The 22,775-nt window shown below is 38.3% G+C and overlaps 1 protein-coding gene across 9 annotated transcripts in view; it reads left to right on the top strand.

The window, feature by feature from the left end:
- Positions 1 to 22,775, top strand: part of ABLIM1 (actin binding LIM protein 1) — a 158,739-nt gene that overhangs the window by 94,730 nt on the left and 41,234 nt on the right. For 6 of the 9 annotated variants that reach the window (XM_085319081.1, XM_085319079.1, XM_085319077.1 and 3 more), the window contains exons 7-10: positions 13,584 to 13,671; positions 18,123 to 18,181; positions 19,123 to 19,185; positions 22,652 to 22,699. In XM_085319081.1, the coding sequence (XP_085175207.1) occupies positions 13,584 to 13,671; positions 18,123 to 18,181; positions 19,123 to 19,185; positions 22,652 to 22,699 (258 nt within the window). The remainder of the gene's footprint in view (positions 1 to 13,583; positions 13,672 to 18,122; positions 18,182 to 19,122; positions 19,186 to 22,651; positions 22,700 to 22,775) is intronic. The other 3 variants (XM_085319076.1, XM_085319075.1, XM_085319078.1) reach the window with 3 other exon arrangements.

Genomic DNA, 22,775 nt, shown 5'->3' with positions numbered 1-22,775 from the left:
ACTGAATGCAGACATCGGAATAGAGACCATGGTTTGCGTGCTGGAGGTTGCACAGTTCCTGAAATAGCCTTCTGACAGAAAAGTGGAAAGAATTTTATGTCAGATTGACAAGAAAATTGGGCTACAGTTATTGATATGTAACGGTGCACTACTCAGAGGTCCTGCGGGGCTGGGAGTCAGAGGATTAGAGTTCTGTACTTGACTTTGCTGCAAACACTAACACAGATCCAAGGCGAGCAGCTTAATATCCCATTCTTTTGGTTACTTCATCGATAGAAAGTTCTTGCCCACTGAGCAGGTTAACAAGAGTTTTGCCCTAGTGCTACAATGAGCTGTTTTCTCGCACCTTACCTATGCTACATAGCCCCTGTTGCTGTAGCAGTTGCTATACTGTGTCATTAGAAATTACAGTGCTGATGCAGCATGCGCTAACCCCAGAATTTCTCCTGGTGTTACAGTTAAACTGACTCACTGTACCACAAGTCATATCAACAAAAGCTCATTTCTGGCAGCCAGGCTGCTGCTGTACCATGAATTTTGCTACTTAACCGTTGCAGAACTAGGAGTTAATCTTTCACGCTCTGAGCTGATTTAACTGTACCAGAAAATTGCCCTAATTTTTCTGCTGTTTTAATCCAGAACTGAGCTGTATAGGAGCAGCCTGTTGCATATGTAAAAGCTTCTCTTTCCATAATACCCATTGGAATGGATTTTAAAGTCAGAGGGACTGCTAAAGTCATTTTACTTGACCTTCTCTTTTCAAAGCCATAGGGCTTTTCCCTGGAAACCAAATAAAATCACATCATTTGGGAAATTATCCAGCTCTTTCATGAAGACTGCAGAGTGATTGTAAGGCTTTCCTTGCTTGTGTTTAAATTACCTAGACTTAGAAAGTTCATCTTATTTGAGGTTATATTTATCTTGCTCAGCTTTCTGATCTTGTTTTGAGTTTTAGTGGAGTAGAACTCCACTCCTTCCTACCATTATTTCCTTTCTTTGCCTTTAATTACCAGTCTGTTGTGATGTATTCATCTTTGAAACCTCTCTCTCAATAAATGATTCGGCTGAGGACTTCTAGGTTCACAGCCTAAGGCTCACGTTGTTTTTATGGCTCCCTACTGAACTCTCCGTTGTAAATCCACATGTATCCACTGGTCGGTATTAGAATAGTGATTTTGTCATATCTACAGTAAGAAGCAAAACCTTTTTTTCACTTTTCCTTTATATTCTTCTTATACATCATATGATCGAAGAGACAGCCGTTTCGGGTAGTATGACAATTTTTCTGGGAGAGTATTAATGATGCTCTCAGACTGCTTCTATCAGTTGCTGTCATCCACATCATGGCCTTCAATTTTACAGGGCCCTGTTTTCTTGGTTTGCAAACTTCTTGTGTATTACATTAGACTTTTGAAGCATAATTGTTTTTTGACATCTTTAGCACACGTTGTCTCATTGGCAGACTTTACTAGTAGCAAAGATACCTCATGCTGTTGATAGAAGGAAATGATCCCTGACTCATTAGTGTCCCCMCTGCTAACATGTCCACCTGTCAGAGAACTGCCTATCTGTCATTTTCTTTGGAGTCTTGAATACATATTATTSAAGTCTCTTAATCTGTAAATGTTGACACATAACAAACACTATTTTTAAAAGTCTTATATAATTCACAGCATCAAAACAGGAGGAATACCTCTTTTGGCTTTGTTAAATACATGTTAGAACAGTACACCTACTGAATAGTTCTGCCTTTTCTATAACATCTTTCATGATTTTACTGCATACAGTTCACAGTTGCCTGATCRATAACTCTTTTTCTTTATTTTTTTCCTTGCTATTCTTTAATAAAGGCTCTTACTGTCCTTAAACATTGTCTTTAGTTATTTCTTCAGGACTTTAGCTTTATTATCAGTTACCTTCCTTCCTGACTTGTTGATATAATAATTGCCATTCATTTTTTTCTTTTTTTCTTGTTAATAACAACTCAATTTTTATGCTTTTTCTGTGTATAAATATATGGATTGGTATAACTGTTTTGTTTGTATTTTAGAATACTGATTTTGGAGATACTAGACTGTCTTAAAAATTCCTAGATTTCTCCTTTTATGGTAACTTTAAGGTCTAAGAATATGTTCCTTACAAATGTCTGTATATGGATGTACTGTCCATACATGGACACTCCAGATATGTCCATTCCATGGTCAGTCCAGACATGTAGCCCATGTATGCACATACTGCAATCCATTTCTATCTATTTGTAAATGCAATCAGATCATGATTGGAGGTAACTGCTAATTTGTAGAATAGCAAATACCCTTTTTTTGTTAGAATGAGGTCTAATACTTATTTACCTGCTGTCAGGTGTGGGGCTATCTGATTTATCAAATACCTAGGAATTTTTAGATAAAAAGGAGGTTTCTTACTGACTTTTTCCAGCAAGATTTCAGAAGGTTGAAGTCAGCTCTAGTTCTATTAACTGAGAAAGGTGTTTCTATTGAATATACTAGATACTATCTCTGGCTCCAGAATATTTCTCAGTGTTTTGGAGGCATTCTTGGAGCACCACATACTGTACCTGAACTCCAGTTAAAGCCATTCACTTAACACGTACATGTCAAGCTTTGTTATTAGAAGTTCAGCCAAAAGGAGAGGCCGAGGGAGTAACAGTTGCCTTGTGCAGAGGGTTAATATATTCCTCCTGAATATGGGGAGGAATTTCTTTACWGTGAGAGTGACAGAGCACTGGAACAGGTTGCCCAGAGAGGTTGTGGAGTCTCCTTCTCTGGAGATATTCCAAACCCACCTGGAGGGGATCCTGATTAACATGCTCTAGGTGACCCTGCTTGAGCAGGGGGGTTGGACTAGATGATCTCCAGAGGTCCCTTCCAACCTTATCCATTCTGTGATTCTGTTAAAAGGAAAACTGTGTTTTTGTTTTACTTTTGAACTCATATATTTTTAGTATCTCAGCAGTCCTGTTATCACCTAACAAAACATGAAGGTGGCTTGGAAAGTATGAGATTTCTGGTGTTACGGAAGATTGTAGATCTGGGACATTACACATCTGTTAAATAATCTGTTTGCAAGATTTCATGCTGTGCCTTAACTTGTGCCATATAACTAGCACTGAGCAACAAACAAACTAAAGGTTTTATTTAGCTTTCAACAAGATAGAAACTGTTACTGGAAGTATTTCCTTCACCCTGCTGCAGAGAGACTGATCGCAGAACTGTACAGCTCAGCTATCCTACACAACAGCCCTATTAGTCCTTAGTAGTATTTTGCTGGCTGGTTGAAGAAAACAATCAGTTATACCAGAATTAGGCAAGCTGCTTTGAAAAGAGTCTTAGCACTAGGCTGAAGTTACTGTTAAGTAGTTTTGATTTTGATTGCTTCCAAACCAATTTAGCAATATGAATGTGGCTGTAGTCAGATTCTTTATGTGAGTTAGCTTTTTACATTAAAGGTCTGTGCTGGACAAAAAGTGTACAAGATGAAGGAATATTTAGGTGTGTCAGGTTTTGTAAAACCTAACACAGAAGGTTACAGAAGACAGAAAAAGTCTCCATCTGTACTTATTAACTGGAACTGCTCCAACAGTGTTAATAAATAAAGGAGAGATTTGTATTAGACCTTGTCCAATACTTCTTATTGAGAAGTTCAAAATAAAAGCATCTGTGCAAGAAACACACTATAAATTGGAATTGAATGGTGATGTTAGAGATGCTGAATTTTGCCCTCATCTGCACCTAATGTAACTGTAATGAAGGCAATGAATTTRCACATTTGTATTGTAATTAGATTAGAATATGTTTTATTTGTTGCTTTAGCCTTCAAACAGCTGGTAGGATATAATTCCAGGAGCTTAAAGTGTATAAAAAACTTTTTTGAGTCTTGCAAAACTTTTCCAAAATATTACTTACCTGCTGATGGAAGCTGAATGGGAAGGAGCTGGTGCATTACTTTCCAACTATTTATTAAAGCATACCTCTGCACTGAGAAATGAGTACAGGAATGGCATTACTTGGTTCACTGATGGCTGTTTCTCAGCAAATCAACAGGAGAAAATTTCTGTTTACAAACTAGGGCTTTTCCTGAATTTCTGGCCTCTTACTTCTGACCTGAAAACATGTATCTGAATTAGCTTCATCAGCTATAGTGACTGTAATCATTGTCTTAGCTCTTACATCTCTGATGGAAATAGGCTTCCTAAATATTCTGTCTCACTAGATCCTAGGTCCAGTCAGTCTTAAGTAGAGCAGAGGATTAGCAGACAAAGGGAGAATACTGATGTGTAAACAAGATAAAGTAGTGAGGTGAGTGAGACTAGATAGAAAATCCTGTCTATGTGTTTACCTATCTACATCAAATCAAAACATATACATCTAAAATAAGCACTGCATGTATTCAACAACTAGTCTTCCCACTTTGCAGAATATACACAAATCTTAAATATAGTGCGTATATTTCCTCAGAATTCTCTGATAARCTTGATGTTCAGAGATTAGGTTTATTTGTTCATAAAGGTAACCCCAGATGCTAATAGAGGTAATGTTGAAATCCTGGCCATAGGCATTAAAGCTATGGCTACTATTGCTCTTTTCCTCTGTACAGACCAGAATATTCTAACTGGCCACTTTGGGCTGATGTGGGCACTTACTTGGGTGGGCAGAATTACCTTGCTTGTAGTGCCAACCTCTTTTTATTAGCTGTGTAGATAATACAAGTTCCTAGTTTCGGTCCTGTGTATATCAATAGGTGGGTTTGCCCCATGAAGACAAGGTGGATGCCTCTCATAAAGGACATAATTTGTAGCTAAGCATATTTCACCTGTGTGTATAACTTGCTTGGATGTTGCAATTGGATGTTGCAGGAGAGTTAGAACTCAAGACTTGAGCTGATCAGACACAAGTGGCCTCTAGGACCTTACTGAAAAGTGAGTTGAATTGATGGCTGTATCTTCAGCTAATGTGAGCACTGATTCTTGATGCCAGCAGACCAATTATACAGCCGAGGATTTAGCCTCAAATATGTCCTTGCTATAAGGAAAAATGATATTCCAAGCATCTAATAATTGCATTGCTAGGAGAGCAACTAAGGATTATAACAGTATGTTGACCTAATTAACAGTAGTAAGTTGCAAAATACGGTATAGCCCATCTGTTAAGGAATACATTAACAGGACTTTGGCAGCCACTGTTGAGATGCTGGAAGTATTTTTGTATAATAGTGAGAAACCATGCATGAATTAACAGTACAAGTGTTCATAACAGCAGGAGAGCTGCAGTTCTGGCTTACTGAGACAGTGCAGCAGTCAGTGGAAAGTTTTGAGGGTTTTCCATGTCTCTTGYGTGTTGTCATTCAGGTTTAGATTCCTGGCTGGATACTCCGTTTTCCACTTTACCTCTAGTGTGGTGTCTTGGAGCACTGTTAGCCTGGGAACTGACAGTGTGTGCTTGAAACTCAAATCCAGATTCCCAGGGAACATTTTCAGTAGCAGGTGAGCAATCTGCAAAAGAGAATTTCCCCTTCTGAAACTGTCAAATGGCTTGTGCAAACTTGGCCATGAAGCTTGAGCAGCGTGCAAGCACTGGCCTTTCTTTCTAATTTGTAATGAAGGAATCACACCAAGTAGGTTTGGGTTTGTACTTGAAATTTTATTGATATTTCTTTCTTGTTTAAAGTTCACATGAGATATCCTTACCTGTGCAAAAAAAAAAGGGCTAAAAATTCTGGGTGATAGAATATTGACGTCACTTCAAATCATCCACCCTGAGGGATGGCACTCATGTCTCTATACTYGGTGTGTCTATTACTGGACAGAGAGGGAGCTCCACTAGCAAGTGATTCAGTACACAAGTTAGGCTGCTGCCTTGGCTTTCCTCTGAAAGAGTTTAGCTTTGTCCCTTGAATAGGAAGGAAAGTTAGGGAAACTGGACTCCTGATTTAGGATCCTGGGTCCATTGACCCTAGAGGTTGATTATCAGAATTCATTAGAATGGAGGAGAAACCATACTGTATGAATCTAGAGTAAATCAATATGGAGCAGCAGGCAGAGAGAGCAGAAAAGGAGCTATACTTCCCCCTGTTCAGTCCCATCTCCTGTTGGACGGTCGGAGAGACTGTGCTAAGAGATGTTTCTGTTAATATGATGATAGTATTAACACCAGAACGAGAAAGTCTTAGTTTTAAAGGTATATGTATTGAACAAGGATTTATCCTACTAGAATTATTTTAAGGCTTAAATCATGTTACACTTTCCTTCCTTTGGTATGGAACGAGAAAGCTAAAGTTGATTCTAGAGTCCTTTGTGAGGATCTGCTCTTTTATTTTTGTATGTGAGCACACACATTTGTAGTGACTTGCTAAGCAGATAGGAGTCTAGGAAAAATGAGTGACAGTTTGAGCTAGGATGTTGCTAAAGGCAAATTTCAGTTCACAGAGTTTGTGCTGTTCCACCCCCGTGTGAGATCAGTGAAGCCTACAGAGAAGAGAACAATTTGATACTGTACGAAACATCAAAAGGGTTAAAAGTTCTATGACCTTTGCAAGTAATTAAAACAAAGCTTCACTGCAAAATGTAGGCTTCTATTACAGTTCATGTTTACAATTCATGACATTCCCTTAAGGGACTTAAAATACAGGTTGGAATTATTCTTTGGGCTGCTCCTTCATTATACATGTTTATATAGAAAGAAGGGCTTTTATGTGTTCTTAAAACTTCATAGCTGTTTTTGTTGTATTTAAACACAGCTTTGAAAGTAAAGCTTTCTACATGCTTAATAGATGTTTTTCAGGTGATTGCTTAGATATCTTTGAATATTGGGAATGAGTGCAGCTGTGCAAATGTAATGCAACAAAAATGCACTTAACTGTGTCTCTTGGCCAACAGAAAATGTCTGTTGGTAATTAGTTCTTCTACCAGACCTACTGGCATGATAGCTCTCCTAGTGGGATTCTTGTTATTGTCCTTTCTGGCTCTCATTCACTGTTGCTCTGGAAAGAAGGGCAAAAGTGAAAGTGTGAGTAATAAATCTTAAACTCTTACATTCACAGAAGAGAAAAACACTTATATAACCAGATCAGAGTTCTGCAAGCACTCACAGAATCACAGAATGACAGAATGGGAAAGGTTGGAAGGGGCCTCTGGAGATCATCTAATTCAACCCCCCTGCTCAAGCAGGGTCACCTAGAGCATGTTAGAGAAGGTTGCATCCAGGTGGGCTTTGAATATCTCCAGAGAAGGAGACTCCACAACCTCTCTGGGCAACCTCTTCCAGTGCTCTGTCACTCTCACAGTAAAGAAATTCCTCCTCACCTTCAGGCAGAACTTCCTGTGGTTCAGTTTTTGCCCGTTGCCTCTTGTCCTTTTGCAAGGGACAACTGAAAAGAATTTGGCCCCACCCCCTTGACACCCTCCCTTCAGCATATAAGGAAATGGGGACAAAGTAAGGGGATGGAGTCTGAAAATGCAGTTGTTGGCTTTTAAAGTACCATGATCGTGGAGTTAAAACTGTATGTGTGCTTACAAAGTGGATACTTCTTATGCTGGGTTTCTGAGTCACATTACATCAGCTTGCATGCAGCTGTRCTTGTGTCTTTTGCGTTGGAATCAATCTTGTTTAAAGTTTCCTATGGTATCCACCATTGCCTTCCTTGACCCCTGTGAGTAGCAGTGCACTTTAAGCTTCAGGAGGTCCCCAAAAGTATCTTAAGAAAGCGAACACAAATCAGTGTTTTGTACACTGTGAAGGGATTTAACTGCCAGCAGTGTAAGAAGAGGTTGTTGGGAACGCTGTGCCTTGCATGTAGCTGGTGTTTCAAACAACTCCCTACATCTTAGTCTTGCAGTTTGCCTGTTAAACTGCAGCGGGTCTTGTAAGCTTGATGCACACAGGTGTAACATGAAGCCTGTTCTGTGACCTTCCCTGTTCCAGACGATTGTTAATGATTATTACCTCTTCATTAGAGGGAGCCTTCAAAGCCCTCTGAAAGCAGCACAGAGTAGCTTTTAAAGTGGCATTGAAGACTGACCTAATCAGCTAAGGAGGATTTTTATGTCTGTGTTGAGGTTACTTAAGAGACTAAGGTGCTGCAAAAAGACTGACAATTGATAGCTGCCAAGTCTGAAAGGGTGAGCTATGGAAAATGTGGCTATCGTTATTAACTGTTATTTTATGTCTTAGTATTATTGTAATACATAATACAGCTTGCACTTTCATTAATGTTTCCTGTCTTGGTAACTGGACATGTCCTCCTTTCTGCAGAACAGACTCATTTGGCTCCCCTATCTAGCATATAATCCATGAATCTTCACTGCTAACAATCCAGCTGTCATTCATGACGCTTAGAGGAGGAGAAATGATTGTGAAGTCCTTTTTTTTCTTTCTTTTTTTCCTTCTCTCTCTCTCTYTTTTTTTCCCCTCATGACTGGTCATTAAGAATGCATTTCTTTAACAGATTTTCTTGGTAGTGTTTCTTCTAAGCATTTTATAGAGGACATTAAATGTTATTAACATTCTATAGATAGGAAAACTGAAGCTCAGTGTTGCTAAAGATTTGATTCCTCTATAAGTCTTGAAATTATCAAAACAAATAAAACTTTAATACTGTGTAAAATAATATTAAAATCTTTTAATATACATATATATATATACAGAAAAAGCATTTAGTATGTATAGTGGATATATATAGTAGTATATAGTAGATACATAGCAGGCATGTATCATTGGTCAGCCATGATTCAGGGAGAATTGTAGAACCATGGTAAAGTACTTGAACTTAATGTATATGTTTATATCTGTATTTATAATGGCATCGTATAATCATATGCATTTGGCTGTTTTTCCTTCATTCTGCAGTTCTAAGGCTCTGGAAGTATTTGGTGAATGAGTAAAGAATACTTACTTTTTTGTGTGTGTAAATTTTTTTGTCCACTGTGTAGAAATGAGATTTAATCTGAGAACCTATTTTAGATTTGTCAGTATGGATAGAAGGTAGATAAAGTCAGAAAATAAAAATCAGAAGAGATTGTATATTGCTACAGATTGACAACTGACGTTCCTTACTGCTATTGTAAATACAAGTGCCTGTTGATTAAACAGGATTTATAAGCAGTAGCATATAGGTTTCATCTGGCAAGAAAATTTCTTTATCAAATTTTTCAGTTCTATTTAAGAATTTATGTGTAAAATAGTAGTGATAACATCCTATATTATTTTAGTTATTTTTACCACTTCTAGYTAAGCAAAGCCAGGACAGTCTTCCAGTCATAGTTTGCACTTGATGATTTGAATTGTCCTGAAGACCTCAACAGTGAGCTGACCTCAGCCAAAGCTGAAATAATTCAGAAGGGACCAGCTTAACATGATAGCTCAAAACCTAGCTACTGAATAGTTGTATTTTGAGCAAGAAAGTGATTTGTTGCTTTTGCCAGGATGCAGGATGCAACTTGAGAAATCCTTGTGTAGTAAAGCTAAATGTAAAGGTTTTCTGGATGTGTACTAGAGAAGGGGTAAGGAGAGGCAAGCATAGTGGGAAGGCAAGTGACTTTAAACCTAATGTACATTGGCTGAAAAATCTTCAGGGCAAATATGCACAGAAGCAATGCTACTTCATACTGCCAACAGCATTGAGATAATAGCCTTATAGTCCCTGGTATAATAGCATGTTACACAAAGCTGTACTTTGACCATACTGCGTGAGGATTCAGTAACCTCAAAATTGGGGCAAGACCAGATATCCAAGAAGTGTGAGTATTTGGTCCTCTTGTAGATCCAAAAAGCTTTCATAATACATTGTAGTTGACTGATTTTTAGCAACTAGTTTTCTCAGATGATGACAGCAAATTAGGCCTATCAGGATTAGCCCCGATTTGGCTCAGATACCAGTTGTTTTCCCGTGGATATCCATTGGCTCCACTACTGAGCCTTAGCAATRTTCTAGAGGTAGAAAACTCATGAAACTGATTCTGAAGGATTCAACTTCAGCTGCAGCTCAGGACTTCTCTGGTGCAGGGTCTGTCAGCACTGCCATTTAGCAAGCTCTTATTTTCTGGAGTGTCATGTTTGTTCGTCATCACTCATGCTACATTAAAATTTGGCCAGTTATTTCAGCCTTGGGGATAAATGTTTGTATAAATGTTCTTGAAATGGGTCACTTTGGCTGTTTTGAAGAGAGACGGGTGCATCTTTTAAACTGTATTCTCTTGACAGTAGCATGTTGGAAGTTTTTCCAGAAAAAGTTCTTGAAGAGGCCAGAGGTTTACACACAATCTTGTGATGAATCCTGGATTTGTTTCTCCTAAAAATAGCCTTACTTTTTACATGATGTAAACTGCTTATAGCAATTAGCAGATAAGCACTTGAATCCATGTGCCTGCTTCTAAAGCAGCATGAAGCTTTAATGGCCTTGTGATTTGGAGAAAGCTAAGTGGAATATTTATCTAATGATCACAGCAAGTGAAAAACTCATTGATATTAGCACTAGATAGACCAGATAGAGATTGTTTTAGCACAAAGGATGGTTCAAGCTAGTAGAAATATCTGAAGAAAGTTGTTGTAAATAAACTGCAAAACAAAGAACAGGAATGTCAGAAGCCTGGGTTAGGACTGACAGGGCAGCTGCACAACACCCAAAGAATTAACACCTTTGCTTGTGACAATGAAATGTGACCTTTGTTTAAAGCTTTGGGGTAATACCTCCTTCTTGTTTCCAAAAAACACACCTCAAGGGCCAGACTGGAAGAAGGACAACAGTTAGAACTGTACAAGTGTGAATGTGTGATTTTCGTTATCCACACGTCATCATATGTTGTCATGCTCTCACAATGTAAATCTCTCTACTGGATCCTAACTACCCTTCTTAAAACTTCTCTTAGTTTAGCATCAGAATCTTCAGTAAGAATTACTTTTTTTGTAAAACCTGTTTCATCAGATAATATTGATGTACAGAATTTTTGGAAATTAACTGAAATTAAGAAAGCTTTTTACCACAGGGTTGTTTCAGAACAACCTGAGAGTTTGGATAACGTTCAACACATAACAGGCCCTGTATTCTTTCAAGTCCAGACTATTAGCTACTTCTTACCTACCCTACAGAATGTCTTTTTATAAGTTACAAATTTTGTTTCAGAAAACTCCGTATGCTTCCTGGAAATTTGAACTTTGGTAAGCAGCAGCACAGTTGTGTAGCAGAGCTATTCTTTAGTTGGATGAGACAGGCAGAGTCCAAGACAGATTCCTGTTTTATTAATTCTAATGTACTTCTTAAGTTATTGTCTTCCTGTTTGGAGAAGATCCTTTCAGGCAGTGATTCAGTCGTCTTAGAAATTTTTGTATCTCATTAACTGTGAACAGTTCCCAGGACACAAGATTTGGCATCATCTCTAAGTCAAATATGCCTGGAATCACTTGTGAAAACCAGCTCTGTGGGCCCCACTTTGTTGAAGAACCTTAGGAATGCTCCAAAGGCTTTTTTTGATGTTTTTGTTTTTTTAACAGATACCAAAGGACTTCCTGTTCCTCAGAATATATACAATATTGTTTCTGTGGTATGTCTTAAAGAAAAGCAAAAAGTGAAAAGTAGGATTTTCAGCTTCTGCTGAGTGTTGAGCTGTCCAAATTGGAGATGTATCTTTGAACTCCATTCAGTATTCATAGCCCTATGTTCCATAAATATACAAGTAACTGTGCTTCTCTGCATGTCTCCGTTCAAGATCAGAATCGCTGTGGCCTGATTCCAGCATTGTTTCAGATGCATACAGAGTTTCTTCATTTTCTTTTCCTAAATCCTAGTCTTGAATGGAACCAGTGGGAAATCTCAGTGGTTAAATCATTGCTACGGGGAATCAGAGCCAGAGGGGACAGCCAATACTGAAAATGGTAGAAAGGGAATTAACAAYGAGTATGTTTTTCCATCTCAGTTCAATATTGTTTTTGTTGCTGCACATCAGGCATAATACTGTCTTCTCTCTCCTTATCTAATCTCTCTTTAATTGGCGTATCTTGTATTGGCCTCTCATATTCTCCCTTTTACCAGACCCCTTTTGACCTGGTAATGGTAAAAATCTGCGGTGCRCAAAATACTAAGGGCAATTAATCTTCCTGTTTAGCAAATGCTACCCTCTAAGGAGCCAAATCAATAGCAAAGATAGTATCTGTTTAAGAAAAGTGCAAGCTTACTTGCAAATGAAGAATTCATTTAGCTGTATAGCTAAACTGACAGCAAACTGACTCCTCTCTTCAGTCCTCTTGTGACAGAAAGTCCTAGAAAGGAATTGTCTTTAAAGAGCTCATGACAGACAAATAGTATCTGCAAACGCCAGAGTCTCTGTGAATAGTTTACCTTTCCTCACAAATATATTTTTATTTGCCTCAGTTGACGTAAGTAAAGATTGAATTTCATAATAAATTAAAAATATGGCAGAATTAGGAGATTATTTGATGACATTTTACAAGTCAGCTACAGAACAAACATATTTTGTGCATTTAACATTTCAGTTGATATGAAATATTTTTTGAAAAAGGATTTGAGGTTAACTTGTGAAGAAACCACAATTTTTAAAACCTTTTAGAATTTAGTGCTTGTTACTATTTAGGGTTTTTCTTAAGGTTAATTTTTTTGTATTAACAAAAGCCTGATGTGGGCGTTGCATGTTTAGTTTCTGATGCAAGAGCATTAATATATTGATTGCTTTGCTCTTCTAAGGAGAAGAAATCACATTAATATCTATATCCTTGATTTTCTTATCCTCATTATAGCCCGAAAATCTGATCAGCCTGGTTGATTATGAGTATCAATGTATTTAAGAGACTGAATGACTCAGGGGATTTGGATTTGGTAATGGGATCTGGAGTATTTAGCATCTTTAGGTCAATAGTTCAAATTCAGTTCGAGCTGTCTGTGCCAGTGTACCTTCTGAAGTCAGACATATATGAATTAAGCCAGTGGTCCCAGAAGTTGCGCTAGACAGCCCTCTCTTCATTAATGCGCGTATCAGCAGTGTCAGGAAGAAGGCCAAGGAACAAAATGGCAGATTATTCGTCATCTGGATTCATCCATAGCAAAGGGACAGCAGAAAGTGCATGTTCTGGTGTGCTCTCTTCACAAGGCACCTGACAAAATGAGGACACAACAAGTTTACAACAATGCCTGATTGCATTGTGAACTTCATTACTCTGTATTCTTAAATAGATGAAGATTCAGAAAGGTGATAAGCAAAATCACGGAGGATGGATACAGTCAGACATGACCTCTGATCCAGGAGATCTTTAGAATACAGGTCACTTGAGCCTAGGAAATTAGAAAGAGGAAAGGCTGTTCTATACTTGTCTTATTGCTTATAACCTTTTTCCCCAACTAGCTGCTGGTCTCTGCTGTTGAGGACAGGATACTGGATTAGGCAGATCTTTGGACTGAAGGAGTATGTCAGATCTTACATTTTCATACCTACTGTCATGTTAAGGGCAATATTCTATCATTACAGATGAGGAAAAAGAATAATGGTCTATCAGCAGTAACAAGTGTTCACAAAACAGTGCAATGTATTGATTCCTCGTTACCCTTTTTTATTTTTTGTTTAGGCAGGTGACAAGCATTATCATCCAAGTTGTGCACGATGCAGCAGGTGCAACCAGATGTTCACAGAAGGAGAAGAAATGTATCTGCAAGGTAAGGATGTCTCTAGGTCCCAGCTGTGTCAGAAATGGTAGGCCTAGGCATGCAGCTGTTCAGACAGCTGGTGTGGAGAGAGCCCATTATCAGTGGCTTTTTTAGTCAGCATGTTTCGTGTCATTTTCCCCTTAATTATTTTGATCACTTTCTTTCCTCTTATGGACCAGCCTCCAAATAGTAAAAGGCAGTGGAAGACAGAGATTGTAGTGAGCTTTTTGAATGATGTAGATTTCATTCCCCATGCACATTATTAGATTGTCTCCTCTGCTTCTTACTCATATCTGTTGCGTAGCCTGTTTCTCTCTTATTTGGTCACATCTTCCTTTTCATTACCATTTACATTATTTTTATTGATTATTATTTATCTTTAGTTTACATTATTTTTATCTCATTCCACAGTCTCCATTTTCAGCTCCACTTTCTTAGTAATGTTCTCACACTCACTTCTAGGTATTGTCAAGCACGTTTTTTTCACAACCATTTCATTTCCCAAAGAATGTGCTCTCTTCTTTGATTGAAAAATTCTCTACCTGTATCCTGGAAGATAGCACTTTAACTGTTAGGCTACAGTTATTTCTCTGACTTGCTGTAATTGTAATGAATATAGGTAGAAAGACATCTAATATGCTTTTACGCAAACCAAAAAATCAAAGAGAAGATTCAGCTACTTATCATGATTTTGCATGTTGTACTTGTGCTAGAAAACTTGCTTGATGTACCTGAAAAGACCCTAAAAGAACAGGAAGGAAATGATGAAAGTATGGAGGCAGTGAAATACTGAAGAGAGATTCCTTCTGGAGGAATCCCAGAATAAGATAATATTGTTAAGAAGAGGAATTCCTTTGAAGATAACTTGTATTATTTTATAGTTTGTCCTCCGCACTTCGTCTTTCTCCTCCTTTACTTATAAAGAGTTGTATTTTCATCATCTCATTCCAGCTGTGCACAGAATTGGATATAGACTTGTTAACAGTACTTCCTTGCAAGAGCAAATAGAAGCTGAAAGAGGTCTAGGAAGGAAATACTGCTTTCTATTGGTAAATTAGAAAAGACTAATTTGAAAGCAACGGGGACAGCATCTGATAATTAATAATCTTAGTTTCTTCACATCATAGTAAGAGAAAGTGCAGGTAAAGTTCAAGGTGCACAAATTAATTCAGTATTAATAACAACAAGGGATGAACTGGTACAATTTGAACAAGCCTAGTAGAGAATAGAAGTTCATGTTGATTGGGCAGGCTGTGGTGTAAATGTCTGCAGATCTCAATAAGACAGAAGGTATTAGCTCCTACTTAACCAAGAATACACTTGTGAGAGTGATACAAGAAAGGAGAGAGATGTGACTCCTTGGTCTGCCATCCTGCTCTTCCTGACTGCGTCTACTTCTGTATCTTTTCCTGTGGCCACAAAGCAGTGTTCTTCAGGCTCACTTAGTCTCAGAAGAGCACAAGTTATATTACTGTATTATATCTAGCTGTTTTCTGACCAAATAATGTTATCGTTGAGTGTACCCCAGACTATCCAGCCAGAGCTTTTCCTGCTGAATTTAGCACATTCACAAGTGTAAAAGACCTAAAGGACTTCTCCATGCAAAGCACTCAGCTTCAGCTGAAATAGTTATCCTGATTCTATGTAAGTTGTTTCCTCTAAGGAGTAGTTAACAGCCTTCCAAGTGTTTTGCTGAAGTAAAAATGCAGTACCACAACACTAGAGCTAGAGCCAAAATCACATTATTGATAAAATAAAGGAAAACAGACATCTTCCTTCTCAGTTGCAATTGTCGTCTTCGCTGGGCATGAAAGCACTGTGTTAGTATTACTTTGTATAATAGAGGAATGAAAGCCTGCATGTTTTTGCGGTAGCTACTTCTATCAGAAATGTGTAGCCAGCCTGCAAAAGGAAAAGGCATGCAAAAACAAGACCTCTGTCCTGGAACTTTCTGTTTTAAGATTGGTTTGGATAATGCTAGCACAAGCACTCTGGTCTCATCACCCCAACCCGTTCCCCCTACCTTCCATCCCAGGAAAATGACAAGGAAGCAGCATTATTTTCTTTTTTCCCATGGACTTMCTAGTAGTGCATTATAATATGGACTGCCCCAGAGGACTGTTGCTACACTGGGATGTTACTTAGCTTTTAAAGGGATGCTTCATTTGATTTTCTTACACCTTTATTTGTTGTGTAAGTAATAGACTGAGTTACTGTGTTTTAGAGAGCTGTGTGTTGGATCAATGATAAATGCAGAATGAAAAGTTACATAAATTAATATATTGGCTGGGGTCTGCTAAGTGAGCAAACAAACATGTATTAAGAATGGGTTTAAGCACAATTTTCTAAACTATTTCCAATAGGAAAAAGAGAGGTGACACACCTTGAGTGTTTCAGAATAGACTGACAAACTTGGGTGGATGAAATCTGCAAGTAGTGGTTGGCTCAGAGTTGAGGCTCATACGAAATATTTACATTTAACTTCTGAAGCCCACTCTGTCTTATTTGGGTTTTCAGTTTTCACATATTTCAAACCTCTTGCCATTTTCTGGAAAAAAAAAAACAAACAAACAAAAAAAAAAACCCCACACAACTGTTAGCTCAGTTTCACCATGAAAATGGCATCCAGGCCTTCTTGCATTTCATGTTCACTTTCAACAGCTCCAGAATTCTCCTGRGGTGTTTCTAAAATAAGGCCAATTTGTACAAAATGCTGCCCAAAAACCAAAATGGTAGCCTTTGCTTTGATGATGGGGATGTTTTGATAGAAAAGAAACCAAGGTACAGATAAACTGAGAGAATTTTTATCAGGGTAACGCAAAAGTCTGCAACTGGATTTGAGAACTGAGCCTAAACCTTCTGAGTCCTAATTCATTGGAATTCCTAATTCCAATTCCAATTCCTGAGTCCTAATTCATTCTGAACTCACTTCTTCCTGAGAGCTTAATTTGTCTGACCTCCTGATCAGATGCACAGGGCATGCTTCTCTCCTGACCTTTGCAGACTCTGTAGGGTCTTGGCTCTGACACTGCTATTTGTTTACAGTGAAGGCTGTTGGTTGTTGTCTGGTTATTTCCCCCTGCCAAGTGCRCAGTTTCTTCTTTCTCAGCTTAGACTGAAAGCCAGACATCTAAGACCCTGATCCAGAGTCAGTATTCTCTCCAGTCTCCTCATGATGATGATTATATCATGTGCTGCTGGGAAGTGAAATCATTCCTGCTGGTTTTTCCTTCTGCACTGAGTCACACTAGGGCTCATTGGAATAAAATCTCCAGGGCCCCTGACCCTTGCTTTTCAACTGTGTCTGAGGGAGGGGTTTCCTCTGGCCGTCCTTGAGCTAATATTCCCCAGTAGGAGATCTGGACTTTCATTTATTTCTTTGAAGACAGAACGAAGTGGTGAAGTTCCCCCCTGCAGACAGGCGAGACTCAGTATTGGTTTTATGGTAGTTGGAATGAGGTTTGAGTTTGACCGCAGCAGCAGTCAGTATTAAAAATCAGTATTAACTGCTGCTCAGTTTCAGTTTGGCTAGTATCTGCCAGCGGTGACTGCAATTTGCACTCTATTCCAAAAGATAACTGAAGTGGGATAGAAATACCCCTTGCCCCTGACATTGCTCTCAAGGGTAGTTGAGTGTTAACATTTTTTACAGTGTAAGAGAGAATTCCATGTTTTAGGAGACAAACAGCAGAGCCCCTTGCCTTTTGCAGCCAGGTACATGGCTGCAAGCTGCCATGAAGAAACCCTAGTGCAACATATGCCACTGATCTTACAAAGCAAGGGCTAGAAATGGTGCGTGTACCAATGGCAAGTATGGCACACTGGTCTGGAGAGGGGATTCTTCATATACCCTTTTGTACTGCCTATGTCATACTGACCTCTCTAGCTTAGTGTAGTGGGTGAAATTTAGCCCTGTCTCTGCTGTGTTATGAGTTTTCCTATTTCTCTCCTATTGAGCTCATTGCATTTTTGATTGTTGCAGGGAAGAGGTCATATGCACTACCTGAATATGGCTAGGAAATTATAGGACTTTCCCAGAATCAAAGGATTTAAAATCAGAACTTTATATCTTCCGTTTTTGGTGAGGTGCATGAGGGGAGAATAGATGAAATAACTGTGGCCCAATTCTTTTGCTCTAGCCTTCCACCCTGGCCAGAAGAACCTTCCCTCTTTCAGCTCCAGCAGCTGGTTCTGTCTTGCTTCCATGCTGCTTGAGGCTGTTTGAGTTTTAATTAAGAATATGTGCTTTGAGAGTCTCAGACAAAGGCTGTTTTAGGTGGGTCAAAGATTTGGATTTTTGTGTTTCACCTGTATTTCTCATGAGCTGGAATGGAATGTGAATACTCAAGTTCATACAGACCACCATCTGATGCAATGAAGGGGTTCTCTTTAAGCCCTGACTTTTCATGACCAGAGGTCATCTCTTTTTACTCTGAATAATTTTTTTTTTCCTCCTCCAGGTTCCACTGTGTGGCATCCCGACTGTAAGCAATCCACTAAGACTGAAGATAAGCTACGGGTAAGCTGAATTTGTGGCAAAGACACACTAGACATTTTTGCACATGCAGTAACAGAACACTTTTTAAGAGAATAATTTATCATGGTTTTTATTACATACCTGTGACCACTCTGGCAGAATAAAAAATAGCACTACTTCAGAGGTATTGCTGTGCTTATTCGGCTCATCACCTTTACATATCTTTCAGTACACTGGTCCAAGGATTCTGAAGTCCATCTCTTGGCCTTTGATTTCCAGCATGTAGCTTTGTGTCATCTGAATAAATAGTGTTCTCAATGACCAGCTTACCACTGTGTCAGCCTGCTTTAACTTTACTATATGAGAGACAGAATTGCTTTCAAAATGGCTGCAAGGATATTGCATGACCCAAGGAAAGGGCAGATACCAGTGCTCAGTAGTTAGAAGATACATGGAAGGTATATGTAGAACCATTATATTTTCTGGTGGTTCTGTAAAAAGCCAGTGATATGGCCTCTTTGCTGGATTTCCTTTCCCTGTGGAACAGAACAAAACAAAACCCCCTTTTATCATTAAAACTTCTTCAGAAGTTTTCAGCAAACTGTGTGTTCTCACAGTAACTGCATTGTGATATAAACTAATCAGCACTCTAGCTGGTCAAGATCTGAAGTGGAGTTATAGAAACAGTGATTGCTTAAGACCTTTCTCCCACTGAATATTTTGGTGGAGTATTGCGAAGCCAAAATGAGCATAAAATTAAGCAACCCTAAATATGTAATGAGAATATACATTGCTTGCCTTTTTTGTATATTTATATATATTTTTATATACATACATATTATAATGCACAATATATATTATAATGCACAATTTATTTTCTAGCAAGTACGTATTAGTAAGTTGTTGAAAAAGAGCTTAAACTCTGGGTTGGGGGAACTGCTTTCCTTTTCACTCTTCTTTTTTCCTTTTATATTTCATGACAGCATTCCTCATCTGAATTCTTTTATCCAAAGAGTCTGGTTCTGCGCAGGCCACGCTCTGCAGAGGTTTGCTGCTGTGTTTTCATAGCATTGCTAATAGTCTTCTTTCCTGAGAAGATATTATTCTCCATTATTGTCACCTGCTGCTCTTGCTACTACTTCTGCCACACAGCTTTCCTGCAACCACATGCTACTGTGGGCACAAGCACTGTGTTTTACATTGTGTAGTGCAGTGTYGTTTGTTAACTCTCACAATTTGATTTTATTTAATGAAATGCTGGGATTTTTTATTTATTTATTTACATGAGCTTTTTGGGGCTGCAGTGTTGGTCTTCTGGTGTTACAGAAAGTTTTTCTTCTGAAACAACAACAAAAAAAAAGGTGCAAGTGTGAAGCAAATGAATATGGTAAAAGCACCTGGATTTGAAGAGATGGTTAAAACAAAGTGTTTTTCATCAACAGTGGTTGATGTTTTTCAGAAAATTGTGCCCTTAAAATATCATTTTTTAAAAAAAATTTTGACCAAGTCAACATTGACTACAAGTCAATGTTATAGCTGAGGAAATATGTGCAGAATTTTGAATTTTGACATGTTCTGTGTACTGTCCAAAAGCATTTGTCCCCTATGGTCAAGGATATATCTATTTCAAAGTATGGAGCTCCTCCCTATCTGCTTCTCTCTAGACTATCTCTCTGTTTACTTCCTCAAATCTGTTTTGTGTCCAACTACTACAACACCTCCTTCCCTTTCTTCCCCTTTAACAGCAGTGCTTATTTGTTGATTATATCTGCTGTGTGGGGGGATGTATGACTGCAGTGCATGTAGGCATACCTGAGGCAGCTTTCACCTGATAATGAAGCAAAAATACACTGGGATGGACTTCAGTGCAGACTAGCAGTAGGCAGACAGGCTGATAGTGCCCATGCCACTGGATTTTCATTATGCCTGCTCATGCTACCTTCAAATCTCCAATTGCAGCGTAGGCGTGGCCATATCACCAGTTAGGACAGATGCAATCTGCAGGATAGTGTTACATGGTTGAATCCAACACTGTGATTCAATGGCAGTTAATGCATGTCCTGTCTCCTTTGTCCTGCACAGTATTTTGCTCAAAATTAACTTTGGAAGTTGCAATGCATCAACCTCTCCTAGATGTCAGTGTCTCTTTTAGCTACAGAACTATGTATAAAGTGACTACAGCTATGAAGAAGCATTTTCACCATTTCTAAGGAGGGAAATGTCTCTGCTGTCTTAGGCCTTATGGAATCAGATATTGGAGGCAGATAGTAGCAACACGTAAAGCCTTTTCACTTATCTGTTAGGCCAGCTTAATGACTTTTGAAGTGCTACACAAAAAGTCCTTCAGGTTAGGGTGCCGAATTTGTGAGCTTTCAGTGTTGAAATACAAGAGCCTTGGGATTAAATAATAATAATAAAAAAAAAATCCTATCCAATACATTAGAAAAATATGCAAGGAAAAACAGGAGTGCACCTTGTCAAAATAAARGCATGTTCTCTTTCTTACTTTGTAGACTGTGTAGGATACAGGTAGTTCAGGGTCAGGTAGTATCTTCTCGTGAAAGCTTAATCAGTGTGCAGTTCTGTCTGGATTTCCATGCTTATTACACAAACTGTAATTCGAAGCAGACTTTGGTTTGAAGAGTTCTTCTATTGAGTAGACAGAAAGATACCATCATTGCTGTTGCAGTGTAAAAATGGGCCAAAGTCTTGAATCTACAGGAAAATTGTTGTTGTTATTTTTTTCCAGAGCCTGCTTGATGCAAAACCCATTTGCACATAGTAAGCAAGATTATAAAGCTTACTTTGTAAATATTATCTGCAGCTTTCTCCAAACCTTAGAGGTTTAGTCTTGTTGATTTCGAACTAAACTGTTTTTCAGCAGCGTGGGACACATTTCTGCCTTGGAGATTGTTGGAACATTAGAAAAGGGTATTGTTCAGAAATTCCATTGGTGCCTAGATCTTGGATTCAGAGGTTTGAGACTAATTTGTGACTCAACTGAGTGTCAAATAACTAATTTGCTAATGGCAAATAAGTCACAGAATCTTAGCCAGCAACTGAAAGACATGACATTGTTAGATCTATGAACAAACCTTGGTAGCACCTGCCATCAGTGAGCACTATTGAATATGTATTTTTTGTTGCTGATATGGTGGCAGATTGTTCTTGCAAGACAGAAAGGACGTATGCTTATTCTGCAGCCCTTCCTCCTATGAATAGTCCCACTGAAAGCAAACAGACTCATTCTATTTGGATGGTGTATCAGAGTGAATTCTCACTGTTTATGATTCAAGTAGAACTTTACTTCAGGCACTTTAAACATAAGTTTGATCCATCCTAAGCATTTAAGATCAGCACCACAAAGTGCTGAGGTACCAAACTGGAGTACTCAGCTTCCACTGAAATCAGTGGAAGTTAGGCATTTCACTACGAGTTAGATGGCAAAGGCTATGGAAGAAAGAAAACAAAATAACATAAGAGAACTATACACTTGATGCATTATAATTGCTACTTTTTCGCTATAGGTGGCTATCCGGGGTTTTGAGACTTACATTTAAAGGTATCAATTGCTTGTTAAATGTAAGAAGGAACCCAGCAAATTGGCCTAACTAGTTTAGAGGGAAAGTGTGTCTAAAGATGCACTGTAATCTTTTTAAAAATCTTTTTTCTCTTTTTATATATTTGCAATATATATTGAGAAAATCGTGCTCTTTAGAAAAAATTTGAGAAAGGAAGCCAAGAATAATTGAATTCTGTGAGAATTTTGCCATTGAATACAGTAGGTTCTGGACTTACAACTTTATTTTTCTGCCTTCATCTTGACTTACTCTTGGATGAAGGATACATTTGCATAAGCAGTCTTGTAGAAGAGCTTATGCTTTTAGTGATTGGCTTTTAATCATTATGTGCTGCAAATTGATTCTTCTTGGCTTCGTTTCCTCCTAGAAAAGGAAGAAAAATGTGTTGTGACCTGTTGGTGTCTGTGTGAGCTTGAACTAAACCTGAACACTGATTTTGTCTTGATAAGTACATACTGTAGATTTTTTAGGAAGAGAAATAACGAAAGGCTGCATGCATTTGAAGGAAACATGCTTGTAAGAGGAAGGCACAGTTATTTAAGTAACAGGAACAATGAATGCTGTAGAATTAAGGTGCTTTGTGGGTCACTGCTACTGAAAATTACCGAAATCTGTAAGAATACTGAAATTCATGCGGATCCTGTCTTTAATGAACCATTGTTCCAATTCCTAAGTAACTTATCCCCTCTGTAAAATTTGGCAGTTGATTAGGCAGGTAGTCAGAGTAGCATGTGTTGTCCTGTGGAAGCCAGAGTCCTTGCTGTTGCAGAATTGCTTCTGCCAAGTAGAATAAATTATGGAAGAAAACACAATTTTTTTAGTAGCTTATTTATAAATATAATGTACTTAAAGTAGCTAGTAAGGCTTAGAAGATTTGTTTGAATTGTAATGTTACATGTTTTTAAGTGAAAACATACTCGTTTTTCTGCAGCTGTTATCACCGCCTTGCATAATGAACTCTATCAAAAAACTAAGGCAGGTACTGTAAACAACGTTGGTGATGCCTTTATTAAACAGTAGTGCATCCAACTGGCCAGATGTTCCTAGGATCACTT

The sequence above is a fragment of the Rhea americana genome, unplaced genomic scaffold, assembly GCF_003343005.1.
Source record: "Rhea americana isolate MKP2758 unplaced genomic scaffold, rheAme1 scaffold_57, whole genome shotgun sequence".
NCBI classification, from domain to species: Eukaryota; Metazoa; Chordata; class Aves; order Rheiformes; family Rheidae; genus Rhea; species Rhea americana.
Note: the sequence above shows the minus strand (reverse complement) of the source record. Positions and strands in the feature narration are given on the sequence as shown.